Source organism: Macaca mulatta, chromosome 11 (genome assembly GCF_049350105.2).
Source record: "Macaca mulatta isolate MMU2019108-1 chromosome 11, T2T-MMU8v2.0, whole genome shotgun sequence".
Lineage (NCBI taxonomy): Eukaryota > Metazoa > Chordata > Mammalia > Primates > Cercopithecidae > Macaca > Macaca mulatta.
The window spans coordinates 10,770,559-10,789,680 of NC_133416.1; the positions used below are offsets into that span (position 1 = coordinate 10,770,559).

At 37.0% G+C, this 19,122-nt stretch overlaps 1 protein-coding gene across 1 annotated transcript; it reads left to right on the forward strand.

The window, feature by feature from the left end:
* The first annotated feature begins 431 nt into the window (after positions 1-431).
* On the forward strand, positions 432-7,182 carry CD69 (CD69 molecule). The gene is made up of 5 exons (XM_015151059.3): positions 432-592; positions 3,282-3,404; positions 4,426-4,625; positions 4,992-5,095; positions 6,077-7,182. The coding sequence occupies exons 1-5, from the start codon at positions 529-531 to the stop codon at positions 6,186-6,188; spliced, it is 603 nt and encodes a 200-aa protein (XP_015006545.1). The 5' UTR covers positions 432-528; the 3' UTR covers positions 6,189-7,182.
* Positions 7,183-19,122: the final 11,940 nt, after the last annotated feature.

Genomic DNA, 19,122 nt, shown 5'->3' on the forward strand with positions numbered 1-19,122 from the left:
GCCCCAGACAGTGTCAGATGCATAGCAGGTGTTCAGTAAATATCAGTTAAATGTATGAATAAATGGATGAACGGGATTCCTGGAAAATACTACACTCTCCTTCTCCAAATTATTTTTATCTCAAAGACAGGAATCTCTAACTTTTAATTCTTTACTTAGATTATGCTGTCTCCTAAACTATTTGCGTTTTCTAGAAATTTAGGGCAGGATGTCTCAGAGTCTGGGAAAATCCCACTTTCCTCTTGCTACACCTTACAGTTGTGAGAAAGCGCATTTCAGACAACAGGGAAAACCCATACTTCACCACAACAACACACTATACATTGTCTGGTCCACTGGAGCATAAATTAAAGAGAAACAATGTAGTCAAGCAAGTAGGCGGTAAGAGGAAGGGGGTGGAGACTTCAACAGGGAGTATAAACTCCCTCCAATGCCTCGGAGCCTCAGAGACTGAACAAGAGCTCCAGGAAAGACTTTCACTGTAGATCGACTTGACCTCAGATTAACTAGGGAATCTCGAGAATAAAGATGAGCTCTGATCATTGTTACGTAACAGAGAACAGCTCTTTGCATCCGGAGAGTGGACAAGAAAGTAAGTCAGCTCTGATTGCATATTTACTGTCTAGTATCTCCGTGTATGACATATAATAGTAGTTATAGAAGATATACTCTATATATGATGTGTATATGATATATAATCTCTACATGTGATATATAATCTCTATATATGATATATCATCGTAGAGAAAATATACTGCTAATCTCTATATATGTGATATCTAATGGTTGTTAGGGAAGAAAGTGAGGCTTTGTCTTTTAGAGAAGACAGGTTCTTCTTCAGGGAAGAGGTAAATCCCTCTTTATCTATAAGAAGATAGAATATCTGAGATAAGAGAAAGCTGCAAAAATTAATTTCAGAAGATCTTTAAAGATCTTTCTCTTTGCTTTAGTTTATATCATCTCAGTGTTTAGATTTAAATAGAAAACTTTCTGCTGTAGGCCAGTTATTCTCCATCATTTTTTTTTCATATCCATGTGTACATTCTCCAGGAAGTGCTGTCTCCCTTTATGAAAAATTCTATTTTCCACATAAGCAATTCCATTGTTTGCCTTCCTTTGCATCTTTGTCTGCTCTCAGCGTGCCTTATCCTGTGTTCTCATGACAGCATCATGTCGTTGCTGGAAACGGGCAAGTTTGCCATCTTTGAGAGAATAGCTATATGAGCAGATGAAAATTTACAGTGTCCATGTGTAATTTACTAAAAAAAAAAAGTCACAAAAGAATTCCTGAAAATGCAATCTTCTGCTTTGGTATTCTTTATCAGACTTTTTTCCTCCATTTCATCCTTCTAGTTAACCTTTCCAATGTCTGGCTTCAAAGTCTATGTAACTTAGACTTTTTCTTCCTTTCCTTTGTTTCTCATCAAAATATAATCATCCTAGAAATTTTCCTCTCTTCTATTTGTCTATTCTGTCCACCTATCTAGTTTACTTCCTGTTACTGGGATTTTGCCTATTTTTTATACCTTATTTCTGTAAAATTTATTTGAGTTTTTCCATTTATTCCTTTCTCCTTGGTTAATGAGGTACCCTAAAGCATTAGCACTTAGGAATTAGTCTTTACTTGTCAGCAAGAGCTATCTAGTAACAAAGGGATATGTGAGAGACAGCAGAACTAAAACGATCTTGTAGAAAGGCATTATTTTCTAAGCATATGTCTACTATATTAGCTTACTTCCGAAAAACATCAGTTACCTCTCATAAATCCATCCTGGGTTTAAGAACATAAAATTTAGTGTGGATAACAAATGCAAAGCAAGCAAATTTTCAGGTAATCAGGTGAGCCGTTACTTATGGCACAGTTGCGCTGCCAAAAAGAAATAATAATAATAATTACTACTCAATAAAATAGAGAGCATAGCTGAAATAAGGACCTAATGCAGAAATTCTTAACTTTTCCTGATACCATTTCAACTTTCTTTTGAATGTCTAATTTAGGCTGCCCTAGTAGGTGCTTCATTAGTAGGAAGAAGCACTGAACGTCATCTTTGGGTGATTCAATAAGTAGCAAATTGGGTTTATTTTCAACTTCTCCATTAATGTGCGGGACCTGAAACCAAAGAAAAAGTGTTGGGGGAAATGTTTTGTCACCTAGGAGATAAGTCAAACTGTGGGTAACAATAGCCCTCATTAATGGGAGTAAAGTATCATCTGAGAGTCATCTCAAAGCTTACTCCCCAGTTGAGCCAATGGTCTGAGTGAGACCCTGGAGCCCATAGGTTATTGGGGTGTGTTAGTGCTCACTGAGGAGACAGAGCTGTTGCAATACTGAGTTCAAGCAGCACAACTGACTCACATAACGTGAAGTGAAACCAGACAGAGCTCCGAACTTGGTACCTTGGGTAGCAATGGTGGCTTCCGATGATGGTTCTACACAGGTGATAAAAGGAAAATTTACTTTGAGAAGTTGAGAAAATCGAGCTAGATGGCAGCGAAGTAAAGACTTCTCTTGCAAAATCTGAGTGCAGATCTGTGATGGGAAAAAGAGCTTCCAGATAAAGCAAAAGTTGATGTTGACACCAGTACCCAGTAAATTGCTATGAAAAAAGGCAACATCTCTTGGTCCAGTTTACCTTTAGATAAATGTTTGAAGGATAAAAATACATGTGTTTCAGGATATGTCTTATGTAAACTTTTTTAAGTTATGAAAATCATCCATATTGAAAAATCGAATGTTTTTTATTTTGAAACTGTTTTGCATTGTCAGTTACTCAAGCAGCCATTTTACATTTCAGTGTTTGAGAACATAACACGGACCTGTATACTCCTTGTGGGGCCACATGTTAAGAATCTTAACAGCTCATCCTGCAAAATTAAAATCCAAAATCTAAATCACAAAATTCTCTTTTCTCTTTCCTCAGTTATTTACTTAGACTATAGAACAGATATCCTCCTAGAGTTTTTTGTAACTATCAATTATCATTAACATCATATTCCTATTCTAAATCCTTCCACTGAAACACTACTTGTTGGGGAAAAAAAGGCTTTTACTTTGTTTCACCACTGTACAGAGGGTAAATGAAAAATCTTTCACTGAATATTTGGTCTATAATACTGTTACATTTCCTCTATTATTTTAACATCTTTTGAAAAATTTCTATAAAGAGATGGGGAAATTTCATGTCAGGAGATAGGAAATGTTAAATTTAAATGCCTGAAAAGAATATCGCATATTCCTTCTATAGTCTGCCTGAACTCACCCTCAACTTTCTCCCTTCCAGATGACGCCACCAGCCCCCGTTTCTCAACACATCGTGAAGGATCCTTCCAAGTTCCTGTCCTGTGTGCTGTAATGAATGTGGTCTTCATCACCATTTTAATCATAGCTCTCATTGCCTTATCAGGTGGGTCTGCTCGTCATCAAGTCTTTCAAAGCCTCCCAGCTGTAAGCATTCATGCCCAGCTGAAATCAATATTAGTTTAGTCTAGTTAATCAGCAATTGTAGCTAATTTAGAATCATCCCATGTACCATATATGGCCAATTTCCTACTCAATACTAGACATAATTCCACAATCCTCAAATAATTAATGTAATACTTTTATAAGTATTAAAGTATCTATGATTTATATATTACTGTAGAATAAAATTGCATTTGAAAAGACGTTTACATCTAGAATGAAGGGAGCCGATTTGAATTCTGAATAAATAGCTATTTAGCTGGAAAAAAAATGTGAACTTCACATTCATTGATTATGGAAAAAATCGTATCTAAAGTCATAGATTCATCAGGAAATGGTCAGTCTTTTGTGTTTTATCTCAAAGGACACAGAATGGTAGTTCTGAATAATTAAGATTATATTTAAAAGTTCCCAGAGAGTTCGGTATTCGATACCTCCAGCTATACCGAGATATATTTGTGTCTTTTACAAATGGGAATGTTTACCATTTTTTGAGATATTCTCAGCCATATGTCTTTCTGTATTTTGAATTGGTTCCCTAAAAGTTACTCTCTTCATCTTTCCAACCTAGTGTTATAAATACTGCATCTTCAAATTCTTCCACCTCTGCATTCAGATTCAAAACCTTATTTGAAATATATAATGTACTTTACCCTTTCTAGTCCAAAGAAATATCTAGTCCAAATTTTCAGAATTTTTCTATATTTCTGTCATTTTCTGACATAATGGCCAAAGGTACATCCCCTCATCCTCATACCTCCATCCAATGACGATTAGGCTCAATGGAAAATCAGATATGGTCCTGAGAACTTTCTTTCTTCATACCCTTTTCAGAATTCTCCTTTTTAGCTTTTATCCTTTACTTTATCACCACCTAGCACGACATAGCATCCTAAGGCTAGTTTTGCATGCTATGGGTATTTCATTTCTTTTGTTACTAAAACAAAGCATTTTTCTTTTCACAGTGGGCCAATACAATTGTCCAGGCCAATACACATTCTCAATGCCATCAGATAGCCATGTTTCTTCATGCTCTGATGACTGGGTTAGCTACCAGAGGAAATGCTACTTTATTTCTACTGTGAAGAGGAGCTGGACTTCAGCCCAAAGTGCTTGTTCTGAACATGGTGCTACTCTCGCTGTCATTGATTCTGTTAAGGACATGGTAAGAATGAAAAAAATGATAAAATATTACTATTTTAATTAATATGGCTAATCAGTGGTTTCCTTCTGTTTCTGAGTGGAAGAAAAAAACAATATTGTACCTATTTCAGATGTAGGAAAATATCACCCCAGAGAACCATATGATCAGCCTGAGGTCAAAATGAGATTTACTCACTTTAGTCTTTTAAATTTGACTTGATTGCTTAGCTTCAAAGACCAGAAATCCAAATATGCTGATCCTATATAGAATGAGTCAATGGTCACATGAGCTGTCATGCCTCAAGTTGCAGCTTTTGAGAAACAGGATTTACTATCTACTTCCCTAGAAGGGTGTTTAATGTAACAACTCCCTTGTGCTTTCTTTAAGAACTTTCTAAAACGATACGCAGGTGGAGATGAACACTGGGTTGGACTGAAAAAGGAGCCTGGTCACCCATGGAAGTGGTCAAATGGCAAAGAATTTAACAACTGGTAAGTCTCCAGAAGCCTCTGGCGAGCATCTCAGGAAAATCATTTTCCTTTTCTCCTTTCAAAGCACTTTAGATACGAAGGCTGAGCTCTTCAAGAGCTCTAACAATCTCTTCTGAATGCGTATACTCAAATTCTTTAATGACAGCCTTTATTATTATTCTTTTTTCTTTATCCACACTTATAATACATAAAATAAATGCTTATAGTAATTTTTCTCAGCAAACTCTAATGAGAGGAATAGATCTGGTTCATTTGGATATATTCTAATGATAATTATGATGATGCAACAAAACCCCACTTTCAATGTCACATTTAGTCTTTACTAATGAGATAGTTGTTGGAAAATAAATCCCTCTTACTATTTCTCAGTTTTCATCTCCACAGAATAAAGAATAGTTTCAATGCCTAATTATGAATTTCTATAGACCTGAAAGAAAATTTGCCCCAGAATTAGATACTCTATTTTCATTACTTTTAGTTAAAATACATTTAATGTTTGAAGATCATTTTATAAGTTTGTTGTTGATCATAATACTGATAAAGTATCGAGATTAAAATTCAGGTCTCTAGAAAAGAGATTCCTAATATTTGTCCTATGGTTCCATATCCACAGATGGGCTTCAGGAACCATAAACCCCCTAAAGCTGTATGCACTAGTATGCCTGGCTGTTGGATGCATATAATTTTGTGAAATTATTTATTGAAAAATCTATGAACTCAAAAATGACCAAGAATCACTTCTCTGGTGCCATGCCAGCCAAATGAATGGCGTGCTTTCCTCTTACCTCCATATTTTTTTTCCACATACTTTTGTTTTCAATTCTTGTCCATTGTCTCTACAAATTAGTCTATGATTATTTGACTTATGTATCCTGCTGAGAATTTAAAAGAAGCAGAGGTCACCATCTTGAGTTCATTCTCATGTAACTGAATGAAAACAATGAGCTGAAAATAATTGTAAGTTTCTTTATTGTTTGACAGGTTCAACTTGACAGGGTCTGAGAAGTGCGCTTTTCTGAAAAACACGGAAGTCAGCAGCATGGAATGTGAGAAGAATTTATACTGGATATGTAACAAACCTTACAAATCATAAGGAAACATATTCACTTATTGACTATTGTAGAATGGAACTCAAGGAAATCTGTGTCAATGGATGCTGCTCTGTGGTCTGAAGTTTTCCATGCAGACTTTGTGAAAAAAAAATTTTTTTTGTAGTATCTTGGGAATTTTCTTCCAAACAGAACTATGGAAAAAAGGAAGAAATTCCAGGAAAAATCTTCATTGTGGGCTCTTGTTGCCATGAGCTGGAAGCATAACAGGTTGACTGATAACCATGCCCAAGAATGAGAAGAATGACTATGAAACCTTTGGATGCACTTTATATTATTTTGAATCCAGAAATAATGAAATAACTAGGCATGGACTTACTATTTATTGCTGAATGACTACCAACAGTGAGAGCGCTTCACGCCTTTGCACTATTGGAAGGAGTTAGATGTTGGTACTAGATACTGAATGTAAACAAAGGAATTATGGCTGGTAACATACGTATTTAGTCATTGAATCCCTTAAACTCAGGGAGCATTTATAAATGGACAAATGCTTATGAAACTAAGATTTGTGATATTTCTCTCTTTTTAGAGAAATTTGCCAATTTACTTTGTTATTTTTCCCCAAAAAGAATGGGATGATCATGTATTTATTTTTTTACTTCCTCAGCCATAGACTGGTCCTTTTCGATGGTACATATTTCTTTACCTTTATAATCTTTTATACATTGTTTTACAGAGAAAAGACATAAGCAAAGAGTATGAGGAATATTTGTAAAACCTAGAAAAGTGTTGGAAAATGTGCAATATGTGATGTGGCAAATCTCCATCAGGAAATATTCTGTAATGTTCAAACCTAGAATAATACTAGTCTTATAATAGGTTTGTGACTTTCCTAATCAATTCTATTATGTGCAATACTTCAATACTTCTTTTAAAATATTTTTATGTGCAATAAAATGTATTTGTTTGTATTTTGTGTTCAGTACAATTATAAGCTGTTTTCATGTATGTGAAATAAAAGTAGAATAAACACAATGGTTTCCAAGAAAGTTCATTCCTTCAAAATACATTTAAAAGTATATACTGTATGAGAAAGAAGAAAACAGAGTACTATAACTTAGAAAAAAATCCCATCTAGGGTAAAACTCTTAGTTTTACAACAGCTTATACATATCAAATTGTTTTCATATACTTATATGCTAAAGGGTGTATGTATGCATATTCATTTTTCTGTGTATAGAAGATGCTCAGTAATAATTACTCCTCATAGTCAATGCTCTGAAAGTATCCTGTTCAATTCTGAAGTGCTATATACACTTTAGTTATTTACGTAAAATAATTCAATACATAGAAATGAGGCATAATCTTCATGGGATATTTCAATCAGCAAAAAACTTGATGATGTAGCTTGGATGTGTGTCCCTGCCCAAATCTCATGTTGTATGGTAATCCCCTTTGTTAGGGTGGGGCCTGGTGGGAGGCGATGACATCATGAGAGCGAATTTCTCATGAATGGTTTAGCATCATCCTCTTGGTGGTCTCCTTGCAACAGTGAGTGAGTTCTCAGGAGATCCGGTCTTTTAAAAGTGTGCAGCACTCTCTCTCTCTCTTTGTCTCCCTCTCTTTCCTGCTTTCTCCATGTGACATGCCTGCTCCCACTCCACTTCACCTTCTACCATAAGAGCACCCCTAAGCTTCCACAGAAGCTGAGCAGTGTCAGTGTTATGCTTGTAAAAACTGCAGAACCGTAAGCCAATTAAGCCTTTTTTCTTTATAAATTACCTTGTCTCAGATATATTCATAGCAATGCAAGAATAGCCTAATACATTCGATTACCTTCAAAATTGTTTTATAAATGTAATTTGCAATATTCTTCTCTGCCTGTTGGAAATGTGTGATGTGTATGGTATCTCTAAACTATTGACAGATGGCAAACGGAAATGTGGATTTCAGACACTGCTTAGTGAAAAATAACGACCTCTGCGCTCCTGACTTCCCACAGCTGTGGGAAAAAAATGAAACAAGCAGCTTCCTAGCTCTAATAGTCTATCGTTAAGAACAATCTACTCCCCAGTCATCTTAGAAAACAATGTCTTGTGATTAATATTTTAGTTATAACATATTTTTATGTGCATAAAATCTAATCAAATTATGAAAACTGAGCAAGCTTAAAAATATTATTTCTATATTAGTATGATAGTTTTTAACTCATTGAATACTGACTGTATCACCTAAAAATTCAATGAATTTTATCATTTTTAAAAATAATTTTATTGAATCCCTATAATTATGTGAAATGACCAGCTAACGTGCTTCCCTCTCCAGAGGAAGAAGTTGAAATTATGTTGAAAAAGCAATGGATAAAACACGGATAACTGAGAGTTATTTTTTTACACATAATTTGAAGTCATTTTATTCTTAAGGACCACTGCTTTCTTTAAATAGATTTAAAAAATAGAATTCTTAAAGGGAATAATTTTATTATTTAAAGTATGACTCTGCTTGCTAGTGAGCAATTACAAATATAAAAACTGAGTTTGTCTCAAGAACCCCTCTTGCCCCAGGCTCTGTCCCCGTTACAAAAGTTGCAGTGCCGTCTAGTGGTTGTAGGAGATTACTGCACTTCTGTTTTAAGTATAGAACAAAATATGTAGCGCATGGCGCTGTTCAGAGCCAAGGCACTGGGGGCCAGACCGCCCTAGTTTCATCTCTGCCACGCGGACTGACTAGCTATTTTATCAGAACTCATTCAAAATTCAGCTAAAATTAGCTAGATATTAAATTAGTTAGTACATGAAAACAAACTTAAAACATTATCTGGCTCCCTAGTACACCGTAGGCATGTATTAAACACTCATGATGATTATTATAACTAGAAACACAATGTCTTCACATTTCCAGTATTGGCATAAAGCAACGTTTCTACAAGACATGTCTATTTCTACGTAATATATCTTATTTGTGTTTGTTTTCGGAAAACCTTTTTAAAATTTCATTTGGCAAGCACCTGCTGCTATGATGGACACCAGAGTTAAAATACTGAGCAAATTCCGCATGGCAACTGACTTTGTGGAATTCACGGTCTGTTTGGAAAACAAGCAAGAAGATGAATTAATACGGTGTGATGAAGGTTATAATAGGAAAAATGTAGGGTGCGATGGAAGCATATTAAAGATATACTCCCATATTCAAACCTTTAGCTAATCATCAAAATTTTAACTCTGTAGGCTCTGTAGGCTACATTCATGTTGAATAGTTACATAAATATATGTAAAATAAAACCATCAGTTATCCGCGTTTTGCGTTGCTTTTTCAACATAATTTCAATTTCTTCCTTTGGAAAGGGGAATACGTCAGCTGCACGTTTCACATAATTATAGGGATATGGTAATTAGCTTGATTTAATCATTCCACACTGTGTACAAATAACATTACATTATACCCCACAAATATATACAATTATAATTTGTCAATTAACAATAAAATTTTTCAAAATTTTTACACTCAAGTGGCTTGTGTGTGTGTGGATGATGATTCTTGATTTCTGTAGTGGAAAGATACGGTAGTCACCACTCTCTCAACACTACTTTTTATATTTTTTCTAGTTATAAAGGAAATAACTTAATCTAGAAAAGTGAAACCTAACCCTTGTTAATACTGCACCCCATCCATATTTCTCAATATTTTTATTGCCAAGTATAAAATGTAATTAATATAATGCATGTAAAAGTGCTTCGTATATGCTAAAGAACTATGTTACCACAAGTTGACTTACTTCCAAATTTCTAGGTTCTGAGACCTGAAGCTCACCTTATTTTCTCCTTATTTTACATATACTTTTCAATAACTTGAAACAAACAAAAATGTGCACATTGTAAACTTAAAATTACGGACTTCTAGTTTTCAAAAGATATCATGGACAGAAGGACAAGTCGTCACAGAGTGCAAGACATTCTAACACGTGTAATTGATAAAGGAATCTGTTTCTCCCCACCCCCATCATCTATCTATCTATCTACCTACCTACCTACCTATCATGTATCTAGACAACAAATCAATAATACAATGACTGTTGACCTTAAGAAGGGAGGCTCTCAGTCCTCAGCCAAGAAGAAAAGGAAACTTGAGCACTATAGTCGAATAAACTGGTTTTGCCAACAACCTGAATAACCTTTGTATTACACTCTTTTTGCATTGTTATAAAGAATTCCCTGTCCAGGTGCAGTGGATCACGCCTGTTATCCTAGGACTTTGGGAGGCCGAGGTGGGTGGATCCCTTAAGCTCAGGAGTTCGAGACCAGCTGGACAGCATGATAAAACCCAGTCTCTACTAAAAATACAAAAATTAGCTGGGCATGGTGCATGCGCCTATCATCCCAGATACTTAGGAGTTTGAGGTGGAAGGACCACCTGAGCCTGGGAGGTAGAGGCTGCATTGGGCTGGGATTGCCACTGCACTAGAGCCAGGGCAACAGACTGAGGATGCTGTCAAAAAAGAAGAAAGAAAGAAAAAGAAGGAAGAGAAGGAAGGAAGGAAAGAGGGAGGGAGGGAGGGAGGGAGGGAGGAAGGAAGGAAGGAAGGAAGGAAGGAAGGAAGGAAATAAGAGAGGAAGGAAGGAAGGAAAGAGGGAGGGAGGGAGGAAGGAAGGAAGGAAGGAAGGAAGGAAGGAAGGAAGGAAGGAAATAAGAGAGGAAGGAAGGAAGGAAAGAGGGAGGGAGGGAGGAAGGAAGGAAGGAAGGAAGAAAAGGGAGGAAGGAAGGAAGACGTGAGGAAGGGTAATTCATAAAGGAAAGAGGTTTAATTGGCTCATGGTTCTGCAGGCCACACAATCATGACTCCAGCATTTGCTCCTGGTGAGGCCTCAGGAACCTTACAATCATGGCAGAAGGTAATGGGGAGCCACCATGTGAAGAGAGCTGGGGGCAAAGTGCCACATGCTCTTACCAGATCTTGCCTGAACTCACAGTGAGATCTCATTTATTACCAAGAGGATGCACTATGCCATCCATGAGGGATCTTCCTCATGACCCAAAGACATCCCACCAGTCTCCTTTCCAGCACTGGCGTTACATTTCAACATGAGATTTGGAGAGGACAAACATCCAAACTATTTCAAGCTTAAAAGCAGATTTTTCCCCCCAGAGCTTCCAGGAAAAAAAAACGGGTCCTTGAATTTGGCCTTATAGGACCCTAAACAGAAAACCAACTGAGTAGTACTGTGCCTGGACTTCTGAGCCATATAAACTGCAAGACAATCATGTGTTGTTTTAAGCCGCTAAATTCGTGGTAATTTGTTACTGCAGCAATATAAAAAAATAGTATCTTTTAAAATTTTTAAATTTTCTATCTGTAAGATTTTCTGTTGGAAAAGCAGCTCTTATTTCTGGGTTTCAGTTTTCTCTTGGATTTGTATTGCTTTATTTTTCAATAGCATATAATTTCATTGATGCCTTTATGATGGTTTGAGGCTGAGTGCAGTGGCTTGTGCCTGTAATCCCAGCACTTTGGGAGGCCAAGGTGGGAGGATTGCTTGAGCCCAGGAGTTTGAGGCTGCAGTGAGCTGTGACTGCACCACTGTACTTGAGCCTGGGTAACAGAGTGAGATGCTGTCTAAAAAATTAAATTAAATTAAATTAAAATAGCAATTTGAAACATTTTGTCCAGCCTTTCAAATTGTCCTCAGTGGAAAGAGGGTTGGTATTGCCTAGCAATGGATTATCCATATTTTTCGTAATAGCCAAATAAAATAACTTGAAGTCTCATTCTGCCTTTAAAAATATATTTTTCTGAATAATCCTAAGAATTCTCAGAGAGTACTTAAAAACTTGTTTGTTGCTTATTAATCCTCTCTCTTAACTGTTGCTCTGGTCTGCTCCACTGGTCACATCCTGTTGGTTTATAGCTGGTTCTATATGATGTGGTCTTCAACCCACACTACTTTGCTAAGTTTTAGCACTCTTGCTCCTTGTATTATCCAAAGCACCAAAATAATAAAAGTAATGAAAATGTGTACCAGATGGTGGTAATTACAATAAGGATGATTAAAATATGACAATAATTATAACCAACATCTCTATAGTGTTTCTATATGCTAGACGCTAAATGTTTTATATATAATTCATGTAATCTCCAAAACAGCCCTGTGACTTAGATCTAATATCTCATTTAATATGTAACAAAACCAAGTCACAAATAATTGCTTTACCAGAAGGCTTTAAATTTCAGATCTAGGCTTCATACCCAGGCAATCTGGCAGTTTGGAAAAACATGACATATTTTGACACATAAAAATATAGGACGTTGGACGGGAATGGTGGCTCATGCCTGTAATCCCAGCACTTCGGGAGGCCAAGTGGATCACCTGAGATCAGGAGTTTGAGTGGATCACCTGAGATCAGGAGTTTGAGACCAACCTGGCCAACATGGTGAAACCTCCTCTCTGCTAAAAATACAAAAATTAGCTGGGCGTGGTGGCGGGTGCTTGTAATCCCAGATGCTCAGGAGGCTGAGGCAAGAGAATCACTTCAACGTGGCAGGGGGAGGTTGCAGTGAGCCGAGATCCTGCCACTGCACTCCAGCCTGGGCGACAAAGAGAGACTCTGTCTCAAATTATATATGTACTTAAAGCTGAATGCCTGGTTTCATTTCTGTTAAAGTTTATGGCAACTTCAATCACACTGGCCCCCTACTGGCAGAACGCCTCCTTTTCTTCCAGCTTGCACTGCTGCTGAAACTTGCCTACTCACCTCCGGACTATTTAAATTCATCTACTCTTTCCATAATTCCTGAGGGTGTTTGTCAAAAACACCAGGGATAATTGTTTAACTTCCCAAGGCAGCAATATAATAAAAACTGAGACAAAGAACTGATGAAAACTTAAAAAAAAAACAAAAAACTGGAGATGAGATGTCTATAGTAGGCTTCAAAATCTCCAACATATTTATTGGAATCTTGAAGGTCGTACACAAGCACAGGGCAGTGTGAATGTACAGGGCTGTATACAGGTTCAGGAGTTACCTGAGAAGAACCTAAGCTCTCACCTCTGGCTGACCTTAAAGCTCAGCCTGTGCAGGAAGTGAAGGAACAGCACAGCGAGCTACCTGCCTGCTGAGGATCCAGGATGTGCTCCTACGTGCACGCAAAGTCTCTCCGCCAAGACTGGGAGAGTGAGAGTTTTCAAACTCATGAATCAATTTGAAAAAACAGGTGACAACAAATGTTTAAGTGAGAAAAAGACTACAGAAGTAATTTCACAGAAAAAGGACACCAAATGGCAAAAAAAAAAAAAAAAGTCTTATCAAAACACTCAAATTCGTCATCAGAGAAATGAGTAAACTTAAAGGAGTCAGTACACACCAACTAGAATATCTAAAATTTTTAAAGAAATTAAAAAAGTAAAATCTGAGAATACCAGAGGTTGGTGAGAATTTAGATCAACTGACATGCTCATAAACTTCTGGCGGAAGTTCAAATTGATAACCATCTTAATTTGGTAGTCTCTACTAAAGCTGTGCATCAGCATACTCTGTGAACCAGGAATTCCGCTCACTCGTTAATAGAAACAAACATGTATGGGCACCCAAAGAAAGGAATAAATATTCGTAGCAGTTTTATTCATAATAGCCCTGAATTGGAATCAGATATCCATCAACTATAAAATAGATAAATGTTGCAGCATCCATACAAGAAGCACTATACTCGTTATATATGCAAAAACACAAATATCAGAAACCTACCGTTAAGCAAAGAAGCCAAACATAAATGATCACAAGATTGTGTGATTCCATTTGTATGAAGTTTTTTTAAACCCTGGAATGACAAAGAGAAAACAGCCTAACACAAATTGCTGCAAAACCTGAAAATGCTTCTTCACCGCCCGTTTCAGTGTGGTTAGACCACTGATTCATCATCTCTGTTTCTTAGTAAAACTAAATGTTTATTTATTTCAATGTAACATCTTATTTCAAGTGGCACTTCCTCTCTGATGCACCTGTGGGCTGCAGTAAAACCTCATGCGTGCTCTGTTGGGGCATTTTTGTTTTGTATATAAATTGTCAGTAAATTACTTACTTATTGACATACTAGAAAATCAGCTCCCTGAAGGGAGGACACCATTTTTAATCTCGACTTCCAGTTCCAGGGAAAGCAATATAGTTTAACTATTGAGTTGATAGGCTTTGGTGTCAAGTAATCTGGTTTCAAATTTCTGCTCAAGTCCTATCCTTCTGTGTGACTTTGAGTGAATTACCTTGTTTTCCTCATCAGCGATTAGGGATAATAAAGGTACCTAGCTCCTATGGTTGTGATACCAGAAGACTTAAATGAACTAATACCTGAAACACACAATGTTCTTAGTCAATGTTAACTTTTAGCTAATCAAATCATCAAACTATATTTATTAGTATGAATTACTTTCATATGAATATTTTCACATAAATTAATACAAATTCAATATAAATCTTATAAATTTTGTATGAAATTTCATAAAAATTAATCTATGAATACAAATCCAACCCAATGTTTCTCTGAGATGGAAACTTTTTGGCATATATATATATATATATATATATATATATATGAAGTGGGCTTGAAAACTAACTGATTGGCTAGGAGCGGTGGCTCAAGCCTGTAATCCCAGCACTTTGGGAGGCCGAGACGGGTGGATCACGAGGTCAGGAGATCGAGACTATCCTGGCTAACGAGGTGAAACCCCGTCTCTACTAAAAAAAATACAAAAAACTAGCCGGGCGTGGTGGCGGGTGCCCGTAGTCCCAGCTACTCCAGAGGCTGAGGCAGGAGAATGGCGTAAACCCGGGAGGCGGAGCTTGCAGTGAGCTGAGATCCGGCCACTGCACTCCAGCCTGGGCGACAGAGCGAGACTCCGTCTCAAAAAAAAAAGAAAAGAAAAGAAAACTAATTGATTAATATTCTAAATTAGGTTGCTCATTAAGAAAATTAAATAAAGTGTTAAAAGTAATATATCTGATTTTTTTTCTCATAGATGTGAAGTTTTTTGTTTTAATTTTCAAACTTACAAAGTCTACCTAAAAATTCAATAGGGTACTTTCAGGTAACATTCAACAGATGTATTTGTTTCTGCTTTCTCTCAAATCTCTGTAAAAACTATATTAATAAAAACATTCAATAGAATAAAAATGATTGGGAGCAACTAGGCATAGATGAGAAATGTCTACAAGGTTTGGAATATGTTGAGTAACTTAGGCATAGGTCCCTGGATGCTAAAGCATCAGAGACCCTGTGCACCACAGACTCTGTGGTGGCTCCCATCATCCCTGTGTTCTGGTCTTCAAGCCCTGGTGTGATCTCTTCTCCTTGAGTGTGGATAGCACTTGTAATTTGCCTCTAAGCAATAAAATACAGAAGGTAATGGTATATGCATGATTACATGAATGTAATGTTATGTACCTGAGATTATAATAACTGTCTGCCAGAGGGGACTCTCTCCATGGCTGGCTTTGAGAAAGCAAGGTGCTATGTTGGGAAAGTCCTTACAGCAAGAAACTGAGGGCTACCTCTGGCTGGCAGCCACCAAGAAACTCAGGCCCTCAGTTGATGGCCCACAAGGAAGGGAATGCTGCCAGCAACCATGTGAACCTAGAAGCAGATCCTTCCCCAGACGAGCCTCGGATGAGATGAGAGCCACAGCCAACACCTTCACTGCAGCCTTGTGAGTGTCGGAAGCACAGCACCTACCCAAGCCATGCCTAGACACCTGGCATACAGAAATTATGAGATAACCAATGTGCATTGTTTTAAACCACAAAGCTTAAGGTAATTTGTTATTTAGCAATAGAAAACTAATATAGTATGGGCTCAATATGGGGAAAAACTGGAGAATTAGTAGAAAATATATACAAGGAACACCTTGAACAACCAAACTGCAACCCTGTATGTCTACTGAAGATTGGAAGTGTATTGCCTGTCATTATTGAACCAAAAGGAGGCTGAATTCAGGGTGGGAGTTTCTAGGCAAGGCTAAGGGAGGAAAGTGCTTTATTAAAGACAGAGGAATTAATTGAAATTCTGAATAGCAGAGAGATGCTTTGACCCATCTCCTAATTGACCTCAATATCCTTGACAATCAGACTTAAGGCACCCAAGAAGAAAATTGGAGAATTTTTCTTTGAAAAAACTGACCTGCTTAATAATAAAGACCTACAAACATTGAGATTAAGAAGAAATAAATAACTTCTGCCTGAACATCCAGTGATGTCCACTGATCCCAGACACAGAAATTCCCTTTGCTTATTTAATACCTCAGTCTTGCATACTGTTAGACACCTAAGGACTACTAGATATTTAGAAAAGTCTCCAATAAAAGTAGAGATCAGGCTGGGCCCGATGGCTCATGCCTGAATCCCAGCACTTTGGGAGGCTGAGGCAGGCAGATCACTTGAGGCCAGGAGTTCGAGACCAGTCTGGCCAACATGGTGAAACTCCGTCTCCACTAAACATATAAAGAAATTAGCTGGGTGTGGTGGCACATGCCTGTAATCCCAGCTACTTGGGAGACTGAGGCAGGAGAATCACTTGACTTGAACCTGGGAGGCGGAGGTTGCAGAGATCGTGCCACTGCACTCCAGCCTGGGCAACAGAGCAGGACTCCATCTAAAAAAAAAAAAAAAAAAAAGTAGAGATCAAAAACAAGTACACATAAGATGAAGTTCAAATTAGAATTGATGGTAAAAATAAAAGAAAGATTGAAAATATTCTTATAATTCATAATCTCAGGAGTGGGGAAAGAAAATACTATATCACTTAAACAAAAAGTAAACTATAAAAAAGATCATTTGACAACAAGAAATAATCCTTGAAAATCAAAATTATAAGAAAATAAATTAGAAAAACAAATTCTATAAAATGGGTGGAGGAAAAACTTGAGAAATTTCCTAGACGATAAACACTAAAAAGGAAGAGGTAAAAGAAAAAGTATAATGATAGTAGAATATCAGCCCAAGAGCACTAGGGTTTCACTAACAGGAATGCTAGAAAAAAGACATTAGAATAAAGATATGAGGAAAAATAGGAAATAAGTATAAAAAAGAAGTCTCAGAAGCTAAGGGTGTGAGTTTCCTGTTTAAAGCTTCACATTGAATGCCCAATGGAAAGAATAAAAACAGACTTAAAAGACACATCACTGCAGAATTTAAGAATTCTAGGAATAAATACAAGATCCTGAAAGTCTCCAGATAGAAAAATTGAGCCTCAGACACAGGATCAGAAATCAAAACTGTATTGTGTTTTTTAATAATTATGTCATCTGGCAGAAAGTGCAACTAAAATTCAGAGGAAATCTGATAACAGATCTCAACTTTTGTATTCAGTCCAACTATACTTCGGGTACATAAGAACAATACAACTCTTCCCAGCCAAATTACTGAAAACTATTCTCTCTCTTTTGCTCTCTCTCATGCATCTTGTCTTTGTTAAGAAAACTCTCTTAAGCAAATTCGTGTGCTTACAACTAAATGACTCTGAGTTACCTTTGACATCATTTACTAGCTAGAGAATACTGGTACCTCCACTTTTGTGTAAACCTCAAATTTTTTAATCTGTATTTGAAGTTACTGATTTCTTTTAAGCTAATAGTTTGCTCTTTATTTTAGAACATATTTCCTCTTTTTGTAACTGCAAAAGTTCCTTTTTCTTAGCCTCCCCCAAAATGTCATTATTTAGTACACTGTACTGTCTGTTCTGCATCTTTGACATTTTAATGCTATTAACACTTAATCTCTTCTTGTGCTGTCATCAGTGATCACCAGGGTCTTTCAGAGAGATCAGACCTTGGTAGCAGAAATAAACTGTCCCTGAAGAGGAGGTAAGATTAGCTCATAACCTAGCAAAAATTAAAAACAGGTTTCGAAATTATGAAACGTATCTCCATGTAAGGTAAGTTAACTGCCTGATAGTCTTTACATGAAGACTACCAATATAACATGCTTTATACAAAAACCACAACGTCAAGGCATCTGTAAACATAAACCATAATATCCAGCATCTAATCAGGAATTATCCAACATGCCAAGAAGCAGAAAATATGAACTATAACAAGTAACTGTGGAAATTTTTAAAAAATACCATGAAGTGACACAAATGAAGAAACAAGCATGCAAAGATGTTAAAACACTTTTATAATTGCATTTAGGTATTGGCTATGTAAGCACATTCTTCTTTTCAAACTAAATATAAAAAAACCTTCGTTTCCAAAAATTTAACGACACAAACCACTACTGAAAACATACACATAAATAAACATGAAGCCTCTCCATTAAGAGAAATATACTTCTATGCACTTACTGTCTTTATTATTCACCTCCAGGATCTCAAAATTATGTGTCTGTCTTGGATAAATTATTGTGTCAGACTTGGATATGACTTGTGGTCCATCAATATACATTTAAAGTTTAATTTAAGCACTTCTAACACAGTGAGAAAATATAATAGGATAACCTTTGTTAAAAAAAATGACATGTATAGGCCAGGCACGGTGGCTCACGCCTGTAATCCCAGCACTTTGGGAGGCCGAGGCAGGCGGATCACGAGGTCAGGAGATCGAGACCACCCTGGCTAACACGGTGAAACCCTGTCTCTACTAAAAATACAAAAAATTAGCCCGGCATGGTGGCAGACGCCTGTAGTCCCAGCTACTTGGGAGGCGGAGGCAGGAGAATGGCATGAACCCGGGAGGCGGGGCTTGCAGTGAGCCAAGACCATGCCCCTGCACTCCAGCCTGGGCGACAGAGGGAGACTCCGTCTAAAATAAGAGAACTGTGTAAATATAAACTTTAGTGATTTTAAATTCATTGACTAAGTCTTCACACTGTACATAACAAGGACTCGTTGCCCTGATACTGAAAAGCCAGTCCTTGATAACCCAACCTGGGGATGATATTGGTGAAAATGATGGAGTGGATCTGCTTTCACCTCTTCTATTCAACATTATGCTGGAGTTT